The sequence below is a fragment of the Gambusia affinis genome, linkage group LG04 (genome assembly GCF_019740435.1).
Source record: "Gambusia affinis linkage group LG04, SWU_Gaff_1.0, whole genome shotgun sequence".
Lineage (NCBI taxonomy): Eukaryota > Metazoa > Chordata > Actinopteri > Cyprinodontiformes > Poeciliidae > Gambusia > Gambusia affinis.
Window position 1 is genome coordinate 17,434,132 of NC_057871.1, and position 21,278 is coordinate 17,455,409.

Sequence of the window (21,278 nt, forward strand, 5' to 3'; positions counted from 1 at the left end):
GATAGTAAATTAAAATGTAAAGAGACATAATGTTAAAAAAATTATTCAACATTTTATTGTTAAAAATATAACTATTCAAAATTGAGAAACAGAGTAAAAGGCAAATAAAGTTTAAGCAAAACAAGTAAGCTTTTGAGACGTCATAATTATATAAATCTTTATTATAAGTTTTTTTTATTATTATTAAACATTTCTAATCAAAACTGTATTTGGTCAAATGAAAAATGTTGGAATCTTGATTTATTAATTCAAACGTTAAAGTATTAAAATCTAAACGTGACACTCAAAATAGAAGAAAGTTGATTTAAAAAAAGTTTAATAAAGTATTTTTTTAAAAGTCACCCACTGATAGTAAAGTTGTTTTTAATAAATGAAATGACTCTCACTGTCAAACTCTGACGTTTTATGATCTGACGTCAGTAGTCTGATTTTTCCGAACCTGAGAAGAAAAACAACCGAGCCGAGCTAATCTCCTTGTACCCCTGGAGTACTGAACCAGCGACTGTCCACTCATCCAGCCAACCAGCCGTGTTTCACCCACAACGGGGGCGCTGGAAGCCTTCGGCGGCTCCGTGGGGCTCCTTATCATGGCAACGGACACTACTGTTACCGTTAACTAGTCTGCGGCGTCGCTGAGCGGCGGGACTCTGGAGGCTGATAGTCGGCGCCAGCAGCAGCGGACACGGGGGACGGAGGAAGAAGGTAGTGTTCACACTCACACTGTAAACTCTGGTTAGCAACCATGCTAACAACAACAATAAGCAGCAGCTGCCTGGGAGCCAGCAGGAAGCCGATAAGAGGAGTTTAACCCGACATTAACCAGCCTTAGCAGCTCGGTTTGTTATTGTGGTTCCAGCTTGTTTTACCTGGAGGCTATCGGAGCTAGCCTGTTAGCTCTTGACAGTCACGGATTTCTTCTGGGTTCTTTAAAATTCGTAAATTAAGCAGGTTATTTGGTATCAACAGTAGCAATCTTTTCAAGTAGTGACATTATCTGAAAGCGTTAACACTGAAATCCACCTGCTACAGACATACTGGGCTATGAATTATAGAGGTCTGTAATCCAAAGCAGGTTGGATCTTGACTGTATGAGTCAGATGTGTCTCTACGAGCAATTTAAATTTGTATTAGCAACTATAATGGTATGCTTAACAACAACTAATAGCATGAGTCTGCAATAAGGTGTAGAAACAGGAGGTAGGTTACAGGTGTCAAGGTGTTCTCACGTTTTAAAAAGTTGCAGTTTAAAAACAGGTGAAGTTTCCATTCTTGTGTATTTTTTTACATGAAGTCTCAGACGAGGTGTTGGAATGAGCAAAGTTTTTTCCAGCTATACCTTGAGTAATGTTTCTTGCTGCACACTGCCCATCAGCTGGCTGAACAACACCTCAGGGGCTTATACATCCAGATCCTTTTAAGCATTGGTTTGTTCACTTTTAATTATTTGTACGACTTAATTTTTGACCTTTTGCTCATGTTTGAGTTTAATCATGGGAAATGATTACATAAGGAGTGCCACATAAAGCAACAAACTGCAAGCTACGATCAGCATATCATGCATTATATTGGTATTACGTTGTAAAGACCAGAAGGTTAAAAATATGTATGATAATATCTGCAATCAACAGATTTACCCAAAATACGGTGAAATTTTGCTACATATATATTCTGTATTTTTGCTTAAGTTTTTCTAGTGCAATATTGTAGTGGGAATAATCAATATACTATGTTATTTAAAAACAACATATACTAAAATATGGATAATTTTTAAAAAAGTGATTAGATTGTGTTTATATATTTTTTAATTCCAGGATATATACTATCATACAACTCATCCATGCACTACAGTTTTTACATAGAGACTAAAAAGACTGTGATTGTGTAGAGAGTAAGCTGAGACCTGGTGTGCCCCATAGTGAAGTGTGTGTGTGTGTGTGTGTGTGTGTGTGTGTGTGTGTGTGTTAATGTTTTGACTGTCCAGCCTTTTGCTCATCCAAAGTCTGAGGAGGCAGATAAAGCCTTGTGAGAAAGGTTATGGTGGGTCATCCTTTCATGGAGCGCTTTAAGAATAAACAGTTAAAGAGTAGATGATGAGACTGAACTCAAAGAGAGGTAAAGGATGAAGTGTATCAGAAAAAGGTTCACCAACCAGCGGGACGTTGACTTTAAACAGTCATCTCTGTTTATATCCAGAGTTTATATCAATGCATTTCAAGTGGTGGGGTGGTCCAGTCAAAGTCCAAATCTGAATACCATTTAGACATTTTTCTACAGATACTCTATATGCAATCTTACTGAAATACAGCTATTATGCTAGGAAGAATTAGCAGCAGTTCCAGTCTGTAGGTTTGCACAGCTGTCAGAGACCTACAGCAGACGACTGTAACTGGAGCAAAAAGTTGGCTCTACAAAGTGTTAACTTGGGAGGGAGGAATCGTGTATCATTTTTTGTTCCAAATCACAATGTATCTGCTGCAATGTGTTGGTCCTTCACATAAAAGCCTCCCCCCTGACAGACTGATGTTTGTTGTGGTAATATGATAAGAATCTGAGAGTTGTCCAAGGCAGGATGGCAATTAATTATATGATTAGAGTTTCTTTAATACAAATCTGTAACCAGCTCTATTAGATGTAGAAGCCTAAGAAGCTTCATCGCCACGTCACCCGTCCTAATAACTCGGTGGACTTTGCTTGTGTGTGTTTAAATATGGGCTGGGCGTTAAGTAAATCCTGAGGTCATATTTGCTGTGTATTTGTTCATTGTATCATCTGTGTGTGTGTGTGTGTGTGTGTGTGTGTAGGGAGGGCAGGACAGGACACAAGGCAGGGCGTTGTATCTAGACCAGCAGCCCCAGTTATTTGGAACAAAAGCTCAGTTGTTGATAGATCATGTGACTGTGTGCATGTCTGTGTGTGTGTGGGTCTGTGTTCCTCCCTCATCATGTGATGCAAGCTCGAGGCAGACTCTGAGAAGTGCTGACTCGATTCTGAGAGGATACTTCCACCGAGGGAGCAGGCAGGCATGCGGGCAGGGAGCAGAGACGGCCGTCCACACGGCTGGATGGACGGGTGTTGGTTGGAGAAGACGGAAACCTGCGGGGGGGTTGTTCTCGGCTCAGATGGGAACCATCGGCTATCGAGTCTCTTTACCTGTTTTTGGACTTCGAACAGGAGAAAAGTGAAGATGCAGTGCTTCATTTCGAGTCCACATGTCAGTGACGAGGCAAGTTTGGGCTTGTTCTGCTATCCGTTGTGAAGCGTTCATTGGGAATTCGATTTGGAAAACTTTGCGTTTTTCAGCGCGACATCAACACCGCTGCTGATTCAACATCAACCAAGAACATTCAGAACAATGCTGTGCTTCGTATCACTTCTCACTCTGGTAGGACTCAGTGAACTGGCCACTGACACATGTAGCTGTTTTCCACCGTGCTCCAAAATATCATTTGAAATTTCTGAAATACCCACATGACTCAAACTTAATAGGCCATGGTTATTCATTCCTGTAATTATCCTCTGCTGAAAGAAAGGCTTTAAAACCAATGCAGGCGTTTTAGAGGAACAACGGTCAGGCAGCCACGTGTCCTCAGTTATCTTGCAGGTCCTGTATTGCTTGTTTGATTGAATGCAGCCTGCTTGAGGAACCCTGCAGCTAACTGTTGGGTTTGTTTTTGTTTTGCTTTTACATACATTTCGATGTCAACTATTCGTTTTCCATCTGTACATTTGTCCATCTGTCTTGCAGTTGTTAGATTTGACCCCTCAACAAAGATCGCATGCAGGACTCTGCCCGCTGACACACCCTCTAACTCTGTACTTGTTTCTTATTGTCTTCTTGCTGCCCAGAGCAACATTTCACAATCTTTAACTGCTCGTTGAACTTGTTTCATGGTTGAAAGAGTCACTTTACAGTGCTCATGCAGAGCTTCCTTTGACTCAGAATAAAGGGTTTAAAACAGTTATAAGTTAATAAATAAATGAAATTATTGGGACACTAGATTTGTGGATATGTCATGTGATTGAGGAGCATGTTGAAAACATGAGTCACACACTAGTCTTTCTGAAATTGTATATGCATTTAAAACCAGAACTTTGCATACACATTATATAAATACACATTACATTCTTGACTGACATAAAATATGTCCTAAACTGTGCCTTTTGTTAGGACATTTAGGATTACCAATATTGGTCAGATGTTTTGGGTTTCTTTCTGCCAACGTCTCACAATAGTTTTCTGGTATTTTGGCTTAAGTGAGCCAAAGTTGTTGGCCATCTTTTTTCAGAGCTACCGACAAATTACGTGCCACTTTGTAACTAATTTGACTGTATCCTTAGGATGGATCGTTGTCCATTTAGAAGATGTATTTGTTTCTGAGCTTTGACTTTGAGGCTGATGTCTTTAGATGTTGCTTCAAAATCTTCCATATACAGTGTTGCCCTCATCTAGTATAGGAAGTGCAGCAAAAGATTCCACACAAAATGTTGCCACCCCCTGTACTTTAGAGTTTGCAGAATGTTTTGTTGTTACAGCAATCATTTCAGTTCCATAAAGCTTTTCTGCTTCAGACCAGACTTTCTAATCTCTATATGTTTCTTTTGGTGTAATTGTTTCTTCCTATCTGAGGTGTCTTTCGTCACTTGTTAGTGCAGGACTTGTTTCATTCTGGATAACGACACACCACTTTATCCAGCATCTTTTTAAGGTTTTTTTTCCCCCTCCTATCTTCTGTGATTGATACTCCCATTCCCATGCTTCCTATACATTTGTTTCATTGTTTAAAAAGACTAATATGGCACCTTAGACATCTGAAAATTATACCCAAGGATGAACCAGACTTGTGAAGGTCTATTTGTCTTCCTGAAATCTTGACTGACTTTTGTTGTTTTTTTTTCTATGACTTCACAAAACAAAGCTGTGTCAATGAAGCAGTGCCTTAAGCTACATTTCCAGGTGTGCCACCAGGTATCCCAAAGGTTGTGAATTAACCAATCAGACGCTTACAAAGGCATGACACTGTTATATGGGATTCCCCAAGTTAGTTAAAGGTGCAGTAATCTCAGTGTATTTAAACTTTTATTGACAAAGGTAATAAAAATGATCTCTGTCATTGTTCTAAGATTTAGCAAATGGGAATAATGACTCTAATCAGGAAAGGTTTAGACTTATTTAATGTCAGACAATTAGAAACTAGTGGTTATGTATCTTTTTTATCTCAACATTTAGTTGAAACTGTAAGATCTGAGTCCATCATTGGTTCTTTATGATGCTGAATAATTGAGCTAATATCATGTTGGTCTCAGGAGCACAGCATGGCTCATCCATTATACAGTGGTTAACTGTAACTGAGCGTGTTCGAGGACTCTGTATGGTCAAGCTGGTGCAGTGAGTTTGTAGAGAAAACATACACATTCTCTAAACTGTGCATTCATTTTACACCCCGTTGGTCTTTTTTTAATCATACTTTTATATCTATTTTAACTCGGGTATTATATTTTCTGAAACATATTTCAGTGCAAGATTACTTTAGGTAGTGTTTTAACTGTGAAGAAGAAAAACGTATTCTGTTGTGTTTGCGCTCTTCTTTGGTTTCAGAAATAAAAGGAATGCGTGGCGTCTGTAAATTCTTTAGTCAACAAAACAGTTGTTTTGTAAATAAATTTTTAAATTAATTTACCAAACACCTTAAACCCTTACAAATTATTTACAAATTAAATAATTTGTAAGGGTCTAGTGGCCTATTACTTAAACCAATGCCTGTTTGTTTGCTGAACTCATGTAATTAAATTTCATTGCAGAAGACTATAATTAAAATGTCATAAAATTATGTTTAACCATTGGTTGTCAAAACATTGGCAAAACATCCCTCTGGTTATCATGAATTGATGTGAAACATCCCAGCAGCAGATGGTCATAATTACAAAGGTACACGACAGTTTGGAATGTGGGAAGTTGATTGACCTGCACAGTGTCCTGATTGAACGCTATTGTGATGAATTGGAGCGAAGATGGCAGGCCAGACCTTCTCGTCCAACATCAGCGTCTGACCTCACAAATGAGCTTCTTTAATAATGGTCCTAGTGGAAGGCCCTCCCTGAAAAGTTGAAGATGTTATAGTTGTGGAGGCTGGGCAGGCATCATGTCGAAATCTATGGATTAATAATGTGAGGGCAAATAATTTCGAAAGTTCACAGTTAAAGAGCTGGAACGTCATCATAATAGTCCTTTGATTTTAAGGGTTTTGTGCACACCTTGTAGTCCAGTAATATGAATAACCTCTTCCTTTGCTTAACGACTGGGCAGAGGAAGTTCAGATGAGAAGTATTAAAGGTGTCAGACACTTGTCTAACTAAAGGTTGCTGCTGCACTGAACAGGCATCGAGAGCTGGTTCCTAGCAACTGTTACCATCGTCCTGTCTGGACACTGTTCTTGTGTTTGATGTAATGACTTGGCTTTCCCTCAGCGCTTCTCTTCCTGTAACAGCAGACAGGCCGAAGCCACTCAGAGAGAGATAGAGATCAGATCTCTGCTTTTAAGTCCACATTTAGAAAGACACAGGGAGATTTTAACTGTACTAAGTAGTGATCAATCTCAATGGTAGGGAAAGTCTGTTATTTCTGCCCAGTGCATTTAATATGCATTAATCTAGTTTGCTTGTTTTTCCAGTGGCTGCTGTTCTCGACATTAGCCGAGGTCACCAGGAGGAGGGTCTGTGTCTCCTCACCCCAGGGGAGAATGAATCATGACGTCAGTGGTGCTGGTTGACACTGGTGGAACGATGGTGGAGTATGTCACAGCTGAAGAAGATCCTCAGCAGGTGGTTGTTGGACAAGAGTCGATTCCTATCTGACACTAGTTCTATATTGTCATTGCCGTGGCTTCATTTTTTTTTTCATCCGTTTTCCCCAGCACGAGGGATTGTATGAGGCCGATGCGGAGCTGGAAGGAGAGGTGGAGGATGAGTGTGAAGCAGAGGAGGTCTGTGAGGAGCTGGAGGAAGTAGAGGAGGCTGACGAGGACCTAGCAGTCATAGTGGAGGAGGTGCCCACGGCTAGCCGGCTGGATGAGCAGGGTTACCCCGCCCAGGTGGTGATGTATGGGGATGAAGCCTACGTCATGCAAGAGTTGGAGGCGGAAGGAGAAGGAGGTGGGATGTTAACATTTTTAAGGAGCGTTTAGTTTTGCCAAATCTGAGCCAATCGGATCGACTTTAATCCAAGAAATTTTCATCTTACGCAAACTTCAGTGTACTTCATTGTGATTTTACGAGACAGACCAACACAAAGGAAGTTCATAATTGTGGAGTCGAAGTAAACCGGTACATGAATTAAAAATTATTTTACAAATAAAAATCAATAGTTTGAATATAACCCTGGCAGATCTCCCAGCTTCAACTACAGCTGGTAGGTCCACTGATGGAAAATTGTACATATTCTTCTGAGCTAAACACCTCAAGCTCAGTGAGACTGGATGGTTGGAGGTTATTGGTGAAGTGTTGCTGAAGATTTGTGATTGGATTTAAATCAGGTCTTGTCTGTGAGTGGGCTATCAAACACATGCATAAGTTTTGATTTAGCTCTGGCTCTATGTTCAGGGTCAATACCCTGCTAGAGATTGAACCTCCAGCCCAGGGTGAAATTGTTTGCAGGTTTTCTTCCAGGATTGCCCTGTTTTCATCTCCATCCATCCATCTTCCCATCACCTCTGACCAGTTTTCTCTCTCCCTATCGAAGAAGGAGATCCCAGCAGTTTGTTGCTGTCACCATGGGGAGATCTCTGGAACTCCTCCATCTATCATTGGGTCTCTTTGGCTCCTGGTCTGATAAATGCGATTTATGATTATTGGAATATATGGGTCTGAATCACAGTTTTTATATATATATTTTTTAAATGTAGAAACCACATGTCATTTTCTTTGTACTTCACAATTACACACTTCTTTGTGTTGGTCTATCATATAGAATCCCAATAAAATCCACTGAAGTCTGAGGTTGTAATAGGAATAATGTGCGCATATTATCCATGGTACAGAGTGAAAGGGTCATCTTAAACTTTAATTTTAGTCTCTTTGATTCTTTGCTTGTTTGCTAAATGCAACAGAAAAAATGATCCAGAAAATACAGACTGACAGACTTTGGTGTTGTTAGGTCGCCACCTTGTGGATAGAATTTAAATAGTTGATGCATAAGCAAGAACAGATTTACCAACCTGATCTTAATTAATAGCTCAATAGTTAATCTGTTAATAATGTCAGTTATTGTCTGAATGCATTCAAAAACCAGCTAACATTAGTTAGTTTTGCTCTTTCTTCTGAGCATATGTTAGCAGAATACAAAATGATTGCCAACAATTGCTTTTGCCTATTTAGTAACTGAAATTTAGATTAATAAAATATTTATTTTTCTAAAGCAGTTTGCTGCTCACCAAAAATTAAACTGCTACTCCATGAAACTTTATGTCATGGTTCTATAGGTATTTTTGTTTTGGTTAAATTAGAAAACCAATAACTTTAAATCGACCAATATTAACAATGGATTTTTGGGGTTATTTTTGTACTGTGTATGTGAGCAGGTAATTTGATAATTTTGGAATTTTTACCATTTGGCACTTGTTCAGTATCATTTTTTCTTTTTTGGTAGGAGAATGTTTTCCATTGAACATAGGTATGTCTCTTCCTGATTTGGGGACGTTTTCTACGGTTTTATAAATAAAGTTAAACTGATATGGGTAGAGTTTCTCTGCTCAATCAGCTGGAATCAATCAACCAATTTTTCCCTGCTTGTCTGGACAAACACTGAAAGCGCCCTTTTTTTCTTTAGCTCCTCTGAAAATTTATCAAAACTAAAAACTTTGATAATGCATTAACTAATCTCATGTTTACTCTGCTAATATGTCAGATGTGCACTTTTTTGGATAATAGTTAGTGACATAAAATTTAATGCGTCAAAAAGAAAATAAACAGTTATTCTTTCCTATTCAGTTTGACTTAAGATTCTTGCCATTGTCAAAGAACTTAGCTCATTTATTTTCTTTTGTAATATATTAAACATTAATTAGCATTAAAATAACAATACAAATGAACTGTACAAAAATGTACTGGGAATTGGCCAGTAAAAGCTTGGCTAGTGAATCTCCAGATTTGCAATTAGTTTGTAAGCACTTCATCCGCTTCTGGTTGTGCTTGTTGTTTCAGATCCTTCTTTCAGTAAGGTCTGCATTTTAACACGTTTTGTTATTTCTTCAATTTGAACTTCATTGGAAAATTTCAAATGTACGATTTTATATGTTATTTTGAAAATAACAGATTGTAGTTCTGAGTTAGATGCTGAGATTAAATAAAGTTGGATGGTGAAAAAAAAGCAGCAGCTATATTTGACGTATGAACTACGCAGCAGAGGGAGGGCGAAAAGAGAACTTCCTGTGTCGCTCGCGGAGGGATTTGTACATTCTGGCGTGATTCGTCTCGTTGAGATTTTGCCTCTGCTGCGGAGTGATCCAAACAGTGAGAAGTCAATGAGAATCTGCAGCGAGAGGTGGAAACATGGCGACTTCACAGCATGAGGGGCACGCAAACCAGCTCGATCTGCTCATCAGAGCCGGTAAGGTGTTTCCACGTATTGAGAACTCCGACTTTAGAACCGTGGTTGACGGGCGGCTTTTGTTTTTGAGACTCGAAGCGCGGCGCTTCGGCCCGCCCGCCGCGGTGAAGTGATCAGGAAGTGATCACCTTGGTCTCAACCTGCATGGCGTTGCTCGGCGGCTATCAAAACCCGCTTTAAAAAATATAGCGAAGCTTGCTGCTGGATGTGTCAGTGTGCGCCCTCGGATAGCTGTGTGCACGAAGCGTGTTTTGCATGTTTTGGTTGGTTTTTGTCGGAGCTCGATGAATGTGAATAACGGTTCGGCGCTGCACAACCAGGAAGTGTGTAGTTGTTGTCTTTGCCACGCTGTCTGAGGCGGAAGGACATGTGGGTTTATTTTTACTCTGCAACTACTAGATATAAATGTTATGTAATTTATTACACTTGGGTTTTTTTTCGTGAAGCTCATATGTTTGTTTATTTTTAAAGTAAATCCTAACAATCCTAAATAGAGCAGCACTCCTTAAAAAGTAGGCCCTGTACTTTTAAAATGGATTTAGCAAATTTCAATAATTTTTGCTCAGACTTTTGCCTACTTTCCTCCAGTATTCCCCCAGATTTTTAAGTCTCTATATTGTGATCCTACAATCCGTTTATCGTGTTTTTTTTTTCCTGTCTCCTTGTTGGACGCGTGGGACGGCCTGGCTGTGCTCGCTTTCTTCCCCTACAAACGTCCAATCAGGTTTCAGCAGGGGCGGGATCTTAGCTGTAGCTCGACCCAATGGGAGGCCGCGGCGGGTGTTGAGTGACAGGGGGATTTGTGAGCTTCTTCGGAGAGAACTGGAGGGAAATAAAGAGGAGTGTAAACACGGAAGTCGTCAGAGGCAGAACTACTTTTTGTCTGACTTCCAGGGAGATGATTATTACTGGGAGCCACTCCGGTTCTGCGCTCAAATCTTGCATTAAAAACATATTTTTACGTAATTCCGTTGTAATAACATTAGGGGATTTAATGAGGGGGGAAAAAAAGAAAAAGTAAAAGAGACTTTCGGGGTAGTATTTTAGCTAGACAGCGAATTCTTCCAGCTCATTGTCTTTGCTAGAGAGAGGTCTGAACGAGTGCAGCTGTCTAAAGATAGCCTGTTTCTGTCCCCTGCACTGCTAGATGGCCAAACATGGACAGGGCGTAATGCTTATCTCAGGTTTCCCACCGGTGATTGACAACAACAGCAGGTGCCCCCGGGATCCCTCTCATGGTCCCAGTGGAGGCCAAACTTCCCTTAACAAAGCCTCAGTATTACATTCTTTGAGAAATAGATCTGTTTTGAACTGAATTATGATCAAACTTTATTTTTCTTTTGCTAATAAATATTTCTGCATGCTTGCACTGAAGTGCAGCATTATGCGAACTGGAAATGGGTGACAGGTTTATTCGTGAGAGTATTGGGCTGAGCTTGCAAAAAACCAAACTAGTTTTTAAAGATTTGAATAGTGGACTGCAAAAGTTCTAACCTTTGAACTTTTCTCTTTTTGTTGCATTCAACTGGTTTTATAAAGATTTTTTTTTTTCATGCTAGACCAACACAAAGTCTGCCATAGTGGTGAAGTGTAATGAATAGGATTACAATATGTTTCTAATTAATTTTAAAAAAATGCAAAACTTCAGATATTAGTTGGGTGAGACAAGGGAGGTGTTAATCTAAGCGGCATCCTGGATATTATAGGCAACTCTGGGGTGCAGATTTTCCCATATCACAAGGGAAAATCTGTAAACACAAAAACCTTTATTCATCCTCTCCTGAATGCTGACCATTAGAGAAGAGTGGCAAAAAGAAAGCTCTTAAAAGTTGTTGCTGTATAGAGGAAGGTGCTCAGGTTTGGTGAGCAACTGAACTATTTTTTCTAACATCTTGAATTATATGTGAAGAAAAACAAAACTGTGCATCATTTTAAACGCATCCTCCTCACAGTTAAAGGTAGCGGCAGTATTATGCTGTGGGGATCCTCTTATGCTGGATATTTAGGTATTTTATTCATATCTGTTAGAGGCTGCAAAGGATTTGAAGCTGGACAAATCCCACGATGCGTCTAGTTAAACACCAGACCTGAATTCATTTCAGAGTCTGTGGAAACAATTGAAAATCAGGGTCTGCTGGGGGGTGGGAGGGTGCTTCAAGATTTTTATTAACTAATTCTGTGTTTATGTTGCAGTGGAGGCTTCTGGTTACAGCAGCGTCCACTGCTCTGACAAAACTATCGAGGCGGCAGAAGCGCTGCTACACATGGACTCACCATCCAGCCTCAGAGAAGACCGCAGCCCAGGTAGCTGGAGTCTGGGATGCGCCGTTTGTCGTTTTTGCTGTAACTAAAACAAGAAATAGCTCAGCGCTTTGTAGTATATCTACTTAGAATACTAAATATACTGGACTGTTCAAAAAATCTTTTCGATTTCTTCTTTTAGAAGCTTTTACGCCACAAAGTGAAGCTGCACCAGACTTCCTCCATGCTGCCATGCGGCCCGACGTGATTGGAGAAACGGAGGTGGAGATTACCACTGAGGACTGCTGCGAGGAGGATGAGGAGGAGGACGAAGAGGAGGAGATGGTCACCTCACTAGAAGAGCCAGAACCCGACAACGAGCCTGTCAGAAAGAAGCGAGGTGCACAAACCCGCCGTTTGTTTCCTCCTCTTTTTTTTTTCTTTTTCATGTTACACTGTTTGAGCTACAAATACTATTAGATTTGGTGTTTGTGCTAAAACCTGAAAATATGGATCATGAGCTCCAATCCTATTATGTAAGCGCACCATCTAGTGGTCAGCTAGAGCAGTGGTCCCCAACCTTTTTACCACCTTGACCCCCACTCCCCACCCCGATTGTCACAGATAGCTGTCGCTTGCGATAATCCTAACTGATCCTCCGGTACTGTGAGGGACCGCTCCGATCTAAAATTGGGCATATTCAACGATGTTGAATATGTCTGTCGCAGACTGTGTGGTTTTCCCTGACTGTGAGCGAGAACGCAGCCTGTTTAAATGTGACAGGTAGCCAATAAGAAAGCGCGGTGATGTAAGAACGGAGGGGAATCCCAAACAGCTGACTGAGAACCCGGTCAAGTGGTTAATGCAGCAAATAGAGCGGCTGCTCACACCGTCATTTATCCAACACTTTTTCTTTTTGTTGCGTCTTTTATGGCTTAAAATGAGTCCACAAACTATCACTGTTTCTATATAGTCATCCATGTTTGTTCATATTTAATTCACCCATGGTATGTTGGGGATTTTACGGGATTTTCTACTGGAATCGGGATGTTCATGACTGGAATCGGTTCGTGTGTGGTGTGTTGCTCCTGCCGTGTGGCTGGACACACCAACTGACCAAACCTGTTGTACGTCACCTCGTGTGTGTGTGTGTGTGTGTGTGTGTGTGTGTGTGTGTGTGGTCACAGAGGTTTGGAAATCGGCCGACAATTCTTAAATCATGCACCAATACGTCACCATTGGTCCACGGACCGGTACTGGTCCGCAGCCCAGGGGTTGGGGACGACTGAGCGATAGCCATTAAGTCCAGTCCCTGGACCATGATCTAATAGGAATCTCATAGGGGTGACGTCAACCGTCCTGTTTCTGTGGTAAAACCAAGAATAAAGTGCCATCGTTCTGGACTTAAGTTGGAGCAGAATGCAGAAAAACCTCTGGATTATTCTCAGTTCTTTCGGCGAGGTCGCCTTCAGAGCTTCACATCTGGTGAGCTTTATAAAATAAAAAGACTAACCACCTGGTCTTCTCATTTAGAAAGAGTTGATTGACATACTTACCTTCCTGGAAATTTCCCCAATAACACTCCTTAACCTGCAATAATATATTATTTAATCAGTCTCAGCAGTGCTGTCAGCTTTTTCTGTTTCAATCAAATTTATCTAACACAACCTTTAGACTAAAAGTAAGATTATTTTCAAATTAAAATCTTATTGCTAGAAGCTGGAGTCTGGTTTCTGTATTAAACCAAAAATTTCTATATGGCTTCCTGAAATACCGAACAATACCTGAGAATCTCAAAACTTAACTTCATTTGGCCATAAGAAGTACATAAGTGAAAGAAAACACATTGAAAAAAAATAAATAAAATTTGTAATAAGTGTATCAGCTCTTTACACTTAAAGATTTGGGACGTGGTTTGGAACACTTGGGTGTTACGTCTCATCAATCAATTTGGAAAAAACCTTTTTCTGACTTACAGCCACGTAAGAATCAACAGCACACATCTCCTGAAAGTCAACTCCATTCACACCCATTGTAGACCCGACTCCATGCCAACGTTCCAGACAGTCAGGACATGACGCCTCCTCGTGTTTGGACTTTTCAAACTTCTATGTGTAGATATGAATGTTTACTGAACGTGTCCGGTTGGAAAACCTGCCAATGTCTCAACTCCTTACGTGGATTAGGAAAAACGCCGCATGATGTAAAACTAGATGTACATGATTAAAAAAATGCTTATCTCTAATGAATGGCGACACACAAACTAAAGAGGTAAAAACGACAAAAACAAACAGCCCGTTGAAAATCCAGACACCTGTCACAATTCCTCAATCACTCAGGACAACAGGACTGACAAGATTCCCATCAGTCTTCAGTATTGAGTTGAACAGCAAGTTGTCCTATTCTGCCTTTTAACTCAAGCAAAGTTAAAGCAAAGTCAAAAATAAATAATATATTAATATAAAATAAATAAACGCTAGTCCACAGATTTGGTCACTGATAACAGCTGCAAGACATCCAAAACCTCAAAACGCCTTTCATCATCTGAAAACTGAAAGAATTTTGATCTTTTGATCAATTTCTACATCACTGGAAAATTCTGTTCATGTATTTTTGGCGGACGAGGAAAATTTCAATTTGATAAAAAAAAAAAATAAATAAAAAATTGTCCCTCCAGGACTGGAGTTTGACACCTGATGGAGAAATAAAATTGTTTATGAATATTAAAATGTAAAATCCCATAAAGGCGCTTTAGGATCAGCCTGAGGAGAAGGGTTTTTTTTGGTTTATTTTACTTTAAATCCTTTATCCGGTGAATGGTTTGTTAGAGATAACGATCACATCAGACCTGATATACGTTCACCACCCGAGATGTTTTCATCTACGAAATCAGTCGAGAGCTCCGACTCACCTAAAGTCTCCATCACTGTCCTGAGCTGCAGCACTTCACTAGAACGTTCTCTGTTCTCCTCTAAATGAAACCGTCCTCCTCTCAGATGTGGCTGCTGTCAGCAGAGAGTTGGGATGTGTTTGCCCTCTCTTCTCGTTGCCGCCTTTAAAGCCTCCAGATCAGGACGCCGGCGACACTGGTACTATGCGGGGCATCGGCGGTCACATGCTGCTGAGCTGGTTCAGTGTGTTACTATGTAATTAATCAGCGTGATGCTGCACGATTGCATAACAGCCTCGGCACAGGTGCGCAAAACGTGCGAGGCCTTTTTCGCTGTCTGCCTCCGCCTGTGTTTTGTAACGCCGCACACATAACTCCAAAAACAAGTTCACCGTCGTTATACAGCTGTTTTTTTCCAAGATGAGTGCTGTACTTTTCCACACTGATATAACTACATATAATCTGAATGTTTACAAAGTAATGGAAATGCAGGGATCAAATTTTATGTTTATATTAATAATATAAACTATTTTTTAAAAATTGTTGTTTTAAATTTTCCAGTGCAGTGCATTGAATAATGAACTGTTATTTGTTAAATGGCTAAACTGTCTGCAACAATGTTGTGCTTTGTTTCTGTTGCCCCAGATTTGGCAGTGGAGACTTTTTGAAAGGAGCTCAAAAACATGCGCAGCAGCGTAATTAAAAGTAAAATCAAACCTGAAGGTTTCCACTTTAGCCTTGTTATTATGCAGCTATTATTGATGGGAGTTATAAATGTTTTTGTTTCAGGAGTTTGGAAAGTTTGAGGATACAAATTACATAATCCCAGACTTGGTTTTTTTCTGTTCTCGAGTTCAGAGCTGGGATCACTCTGCCAGACGACAGGAGCCTCACAGGGCCAAAATAAAATAATGTTAAAGTATTGACACTACTTGACGTTTCCACATTTTACCACTCTATAACCACAAACAGATTAAATTGGGACATAAAGATGTACAAACTGTGGGCAAATGTGTAATTTAATCTGATTATAAATCTAGCTGTTCTCTGAAGGCCTAAGCTAACAAAAACCTCCAGTTAGCAATGTGAGCAGGTAGAGGAGCTCCATCTAATTCACAAATCATTTGTCTCATTGGTGACAGTTTCGTATATGTAGTATACTATATATCCTTATATAGTATATACTATACTAGTTTACACCATATATACTACTATAGTATACTGTATATATCCTTGTCATAAGTCGGAATAAGCTTTTAAAAAATACATACATATCTATCCTGTTTTATGTCCATCTTTATTTGAAATCCTAAAAATGTATTCTAAATCCTAAAAATATTTTGTCATCTAAAAATTTCTTAAACTATGCATGTGTTTAAAACTTATTTTTTTCAGAAAGTGATACTGATAAGTGATAAGTTGCGCCTCTCAAAGAGCTTTATTTGCTGTCCTTAAAGGAAAAATGGCTCAGAAAAGCTCAGAGAAAAGAGACTATTGACAGGACAACCAGTAGGGATGCATTCCACAAATATGACTGATGAACCAACGTCTCGTTTCAATGGCATGAAGAAAATGATTGTGGAGAGAAAGTTATATAACTCCCAATGCACTAACTATGGTGGTGGCAACATTATGCTGTGGGGTGTCTTTTCCCCAGCAGGGGTGGTGAAGCTTATCAGAGATAATTATCATAAACATAAGTGAAGAAAATGGGAGGCAGAAGTTCATCTTCCAGCAGGAACTTTCATTATGTGGTTGTGTGTGAGCAAGCAGTCGGCTAAAACAACAGCAGAGAACTATTCTGTTCCTGCTGAACAATGATTGGTCACATTGGTGTTTCAGCAACCTTCACACATCGCAAAACATCTAATCAAAACCAGCGTGGAAGGCAGTCTTGGAGCCGATACAGAACAACGCGGACTCAGACGCTTCTGTGATGAGCTACGATGCCTCCAGGCAAAAAACAGCACGGTGCTGCGATCAGGTACACAACATTAAGAACCAGTACTTGTCATAAGTCGGAATGACAAGTACCGAGAACAGGAGAACAAGTACTACTAGATCAGATTGTATGTTTTGCAGAGAAAGCTCTGATGCAGTGAAAGTCACTTTACACAAAACCTATTATCTATTGTCGAGAAACACTAAAATACGCTGGGAAACACTCTCTCAATTTCAAAATTTCAAGTTGCTCAAATCTAAAGAAAGGTGTAAAAAAAAAAAAAGAAGAAGAAGGCTTGTTAAGATAGCAGGCTTTTGATCACGTGAAAGAAATAGGCCGTGACAAATCATTTGAAAATGTTTTCCAACATCTGATGAGAAATTTTCAACCAAAAGACAAATCCATCAGAGGGAAACAAAAAGAGAAAAGTAAAAAAAAAGTTATCACAATAGCATGGTTAATAACTGCGTGCGTAGCCACACTTGAACTAACACTCTGTTGAACCAGCTTTTGGTTCAGTCTCGGGAATTTTATCTTATATTCTCCTCTACATATGGTTCAAATTCTGCAAAGAATAATGTGACGGACGTGTACGTTGATAGCTAGTCGCTCCCTCACTGACTATGTGCTCCGGTCAGAGAACAGCTGCGACTTTAGGTGTTATTACGGACTTTATTGATGATCATGTGAGAGTGTGTGTGAGTGTGTATGGATACGTGTGTGGTTTCTGCAAGATAAACATATACAGAAAGAGTAATTAGAATATTGTACATCTAAATTCCACATATGCATATACAAATTATAATGTATGCAGAATATTCGGTTTCAGGTGGAATCAAATATACATATCCAGTTACATTAACAATATATATAATTGTAATTGCAATTATGTAACACCTCAGTAACATTAATGTAACAAGGAACAGAATTACTGCAAGTAGCAAGTAATAACAGGATAATATAGGTGAGAACTAGGCACTCAAAGTGATAATACAGAGCATATGGATGCAGTACACTTAATGACCACAGGGTGGCGCATAAAGACCACGAATGGCAGAAGCGGTTCTTCCCCGTAAGGTCGAAAAATTATTATCCACTCGAACATAACGGCTCCATAAACGCTCAATGCTACATTTGGAAGCTAGTTTACCGTCCTAAACATCTTCAGAACAGTAGAAATAACACTACAATTCGGAGTACTGCTAAACAGCTCTCAAACTGAACTATTCTTGTAACGGTAAACCAGGAAATGAACGTTAGTTCGGCATTTCCTCGTCTGAATACATTGTATCTCGCGGTAACTAAGGTTACACAGTTACCGAACTAACAGCGTGTAGTAAACACAAACAGACGAAGGAATTATGTACTTACATTGTCATCAACGCACACGTACACACAAAGAGTTCAACATTTTAGTGAGGTGCTGGAACAGAGCTGCAAGTGTCTACTAGTGAAGCACACTGAAAGTCAACGGTCATGAATGTGCGCAGGCGCGTGGTACGTTCCTAATAACGTCTCTGATGTCACGACACAGGTTCCAGCAGGGAGTTTTCCACAGCCGCCCCCGGATTCGTGGAGCGAATACGTAGACCAGGAAAGTCTCTGCTGGATCGGCACAGCTGGGTTCTCAGTCGTCAGGCATCTCTGGAAGTTCGACCAACTTGGCGACGGGACGGGTGTAGAGGTTACCCTTGATGTCTACCTCTGCAACTCGCACCTTACCGCTGCCGCTGGGGATGATACGGGTGATACGCCCAATGGGCCATAGCGCCCTTGGGAGCTGTGAGTCGAGCACCATGACGACGGTGCCCACTACCAGGTCTGGGGTAGTAGTTCTCCACTTCTGGCGTGGCTGTAGGCCAGGCAGGTAATTACGGATGAAGTGACTCCAGAAGAGGTCGGCAAGTACCTGACTATGCCGCCATCGACGTCGTCCTAGTAGATCACTGGAGCCGTAAACTGCCTGAGGGAGTGAAGCATCTCGTCGTCCCATGAGGAGGAGATTGGGGGTAATCGGGTCAGGATCGGCCAAGTCGGAAGATGCGTAGCCTAAGGGCTTAGAATTGAGGATGCCCTCGACTTCAATGAGTACAGTCATTAGAGCTTCCTCTGGCAGAACTTGGTCCTTCAGGACTGTCTGGAGGGAGGCTTTGGCCGACTTAATCTCCCTCTCCCACACTCCTCCAAAGTGTGGAGCAAGAGGGGGATTGAATTTGAATAGGATGCACTGTTTGGCCAGCTGTTCCTTGAGCGATGGCTCAAGTGCGGCAAAGGATTGTTGGAGCTCTCTCTCACCACCACGGAAATTGGTACCCCTGTCGCAGAGTATCTCATAGGGTTTGCCCCTACGTGCTATGAAGCGGCGGAGAGCAAGAAGAAAGGAGTCCGTGTCCATACTTGGCATCAGATCAAGATGGATACAGCGGGTTGTGAGACATTTGAACAAGATGCCCCAACGTTTCTCGTGCCGCCGTCCCAACTTGGTAGTGTATGGGCCGAAACAGTCCACTCCAGTGGACCAAAATGGTGGCTTGTTAATACGAAGACGCGCAGCAGGTAGATCAGCCATCTTGGGGATCGTAGGCTTACTTCGCCATCTGCGACACTCAACACAGTGTCGTTGGTGTTTCTTGATAGCTTGGCGGCCTCTGAGGACCCAGTATGACCTCCTAATCTCCGCGAAGACTCGCTCTGGACCAGCGTGTAGGAGACGATCATCGAAGTCTTTAACTAGGAGCTGAGTGATGGGGTGCTCTGGTGCTAGGACGACCGGGTGGATTGAGTCTTCGGGTAAATCATCAGCTTTGCGGAGGCGACCTCCTACTCTAATCAGACCAAGTATCTGGTCGTACTCTGGTGAGAGAGAGCTGAGGCGACTGCTAGGTCGGATTGGGCGGTCGTGTTGCAGAGCACTGAGTTCCTCAGGGAAGCTATCTGCTTGCACCCGCTTCAGGAGAGCTACTTCTGTCTCGATGCGAGCTGAAGCGGGCATAGGAGCCACAGCCGCCCCGTGTTGAGACCGGTAAGTAGCATCTACTAGGTCAGACCAGGTCGTGTACTGCAGTGGATCAGGATAGGTGTCAGAGACTGTAACCTGACCACAGAACATGGACTTCCTGAGCTCTACTGTATCTTCTGCTTTCGCCACCAAGTTCTCCGGCCACTGGCTGGGGGATTCATACAGGAAAGCAGGACCATTGTTCCAGCGGGTAGGCTGAGCAAGCTGGTGTAGTGACTTCCCCCGAGTGATGTCATCAGCTGGGTTCTGGTCGGAGGGAACGTACCTCCAGTCATTAGTGTTTGTATGTTCTTGGATCTCCGCTATGCGAGTTCCAACAAACACCTTGTATTGAGCTGAGTCAGACCGGATCCAACTGAGCACCGTGGTAGAGTCTGACCACATGACGGTGTGACTCATAGTTAGAGTGAGCTCGGAGTGCAGTAGTTTGGCGAGCTGTGCTCCTGTCAACGCAGCGCTGAGTTCCAGGCGAGGCATGGATAGTTGCTTCCGTGGTGCGACCCTGGATCGTGCCATAACGAACGACACATGTGGGTGTCCTTCTGCATCTTCCATACGGAGGTATGCAACGGATCCGTATGCCTTCTCTGACGCATCACAGAAGACATGTAGGGACACATTAGACGGTTCAGCACTCGCGGTGACAGGTATGTAGCAGCGTGGCATGCTGACGTGCTGAAGGTGAGGAAGTTCGATCTCCCAATTCTGCCACACTGAGAGGAGTTCTCCGGTGATGGGTTCATCCCACTGTTGATCGTGCCTCCAGAGGGCTTGGATCAGGACCTTAGCACGAGTGGTATACGGAATAATGTACCCTAGTGGGTCATACTGGGACGCTAGGACTCTGTACACGTTCCTCAGTGTAGGCTCGGAGGTAACTGGTTGACGGTAGCCAAGTGTGTCTGAGGGACAGTGCCACCGTAGACCTAAGGTTGATTCCTGAGGATCCGCTCTCTCTGCTGTTAGCCACAGCTCGCAGCCTTCAGACCTTGCCTCTGACGAAAGGTGGGCGATTACTTCTGGTCGGTTGCTTGCCCACTGCCTCATGTCGAATCCACCAGCAGCAAGCAGGGCTCTCATCTTGTCTATCAGCTGTCTGGCCTGTTGTGGGGTGCAGACAGACTGGAGGCAGTTATCCACGTAGAAGGCATTGTTGACTGAGTTCAGGACCTCTTCATTGCTGGCACTGTTGGTCTTGACATGCTGTTGTAGTGCATATATAGCACAGCACGGACTGCAGGTAGTCCCGAAAGGTAGAACACGCCATTCGTAGATGTCTGGGCTACGCTCCTTCTCCATGTCACGCCACAGGAAACGAAGGAGTGGTTGGTCTTCTGGAAGTAACCGGATTTGATGGAACATCCCACGGATGTCTCCGCTGATGGCTACTGGGTACTCTCTGAATCTGAGGAGCACGCTGAGCAGCGAGGCTCCAAGGTTAGGTCCAGGAAGTAAGATGTCGTTGAGGGCAGTCTGCTGGTACTTGAACGAACAATTGAACACCACTCTGGCTTTCCCGTTGTGGTGAACCATGTGGTGCGGGATGTACCAGGACTCCTCTGACTGGCTTGCTTCATCGCTGCTG

General features: G+C 41.9%; 1 protein-coding gene across 3 annotated transcripts; it reads left to right on the forward strand.

Moving 5' to 3' along the window:
• Positions 1-440: 440 nt before the first annotated feature.
• On the forward strand, positions 441-13,264 carry LOC122828916 (ETS-related transcription factor Elf-2-like). Of its 3 annotated transcripts, none has more exons than XM_044112956.1 (5): positions 441-702; positions 6,669-6,819; positions 6,912-7,149; positions 11,795-11,905; positions 12,045-13,264. In XM_044112956.1, exons 2-5 carry the CDS (start codon positions 6,745-6,747, stop codon positions 12,320-12,322), a joined length of 702 nt encoding a protein of 233 aa, XP_043968891.1. In that variant the 5' UTR covers positions 441-702; positions 6,669-6,744; the 3' UTR covers positions 12,323-13,264. The 3 variants fall into 3 exon arrangements, with proteins under 3 accessions (XP_043968891.1, XP_043968893.1, XP_043968890.1); XM_044112958.1 differs by lacking the exon at positions 441-702 and adding an exon at positions 2,963-3,223; XM_044112955.1 differs by lacking the exon at positions 441-702 and adding an exon at positions 2,964-3,382.
• The last annotated feature ends 8,014 nt before the right edge of the window (positions 13,265-21,278 follow it).

Bases quoted from the DNA above. Each gene is read 5' to 3' on its own strand.
- LOC122828916 (XM_044112956.1), top strand. From the start codon at position 6,745: ATGACGTCAGTGGTGCTGGTTGACACTGGTGGAACGATGGTGGAGTAT. The intron at 7,150-11,794 runs GTGGGATGTTAA...TTTATGTTGCAG, and splicing joins GGAGGCGGAAGGAGAAGGAG to TGGAGGCTTCTGGTTACAGC. The intron at 11,906-12,044 runs GTAGCTGGAGTC...TTCTTCTTTTAG, and splicing joins CAGAGAAGACCGCAGCCCAG to AAGCTTTTACGCCACAAAGT.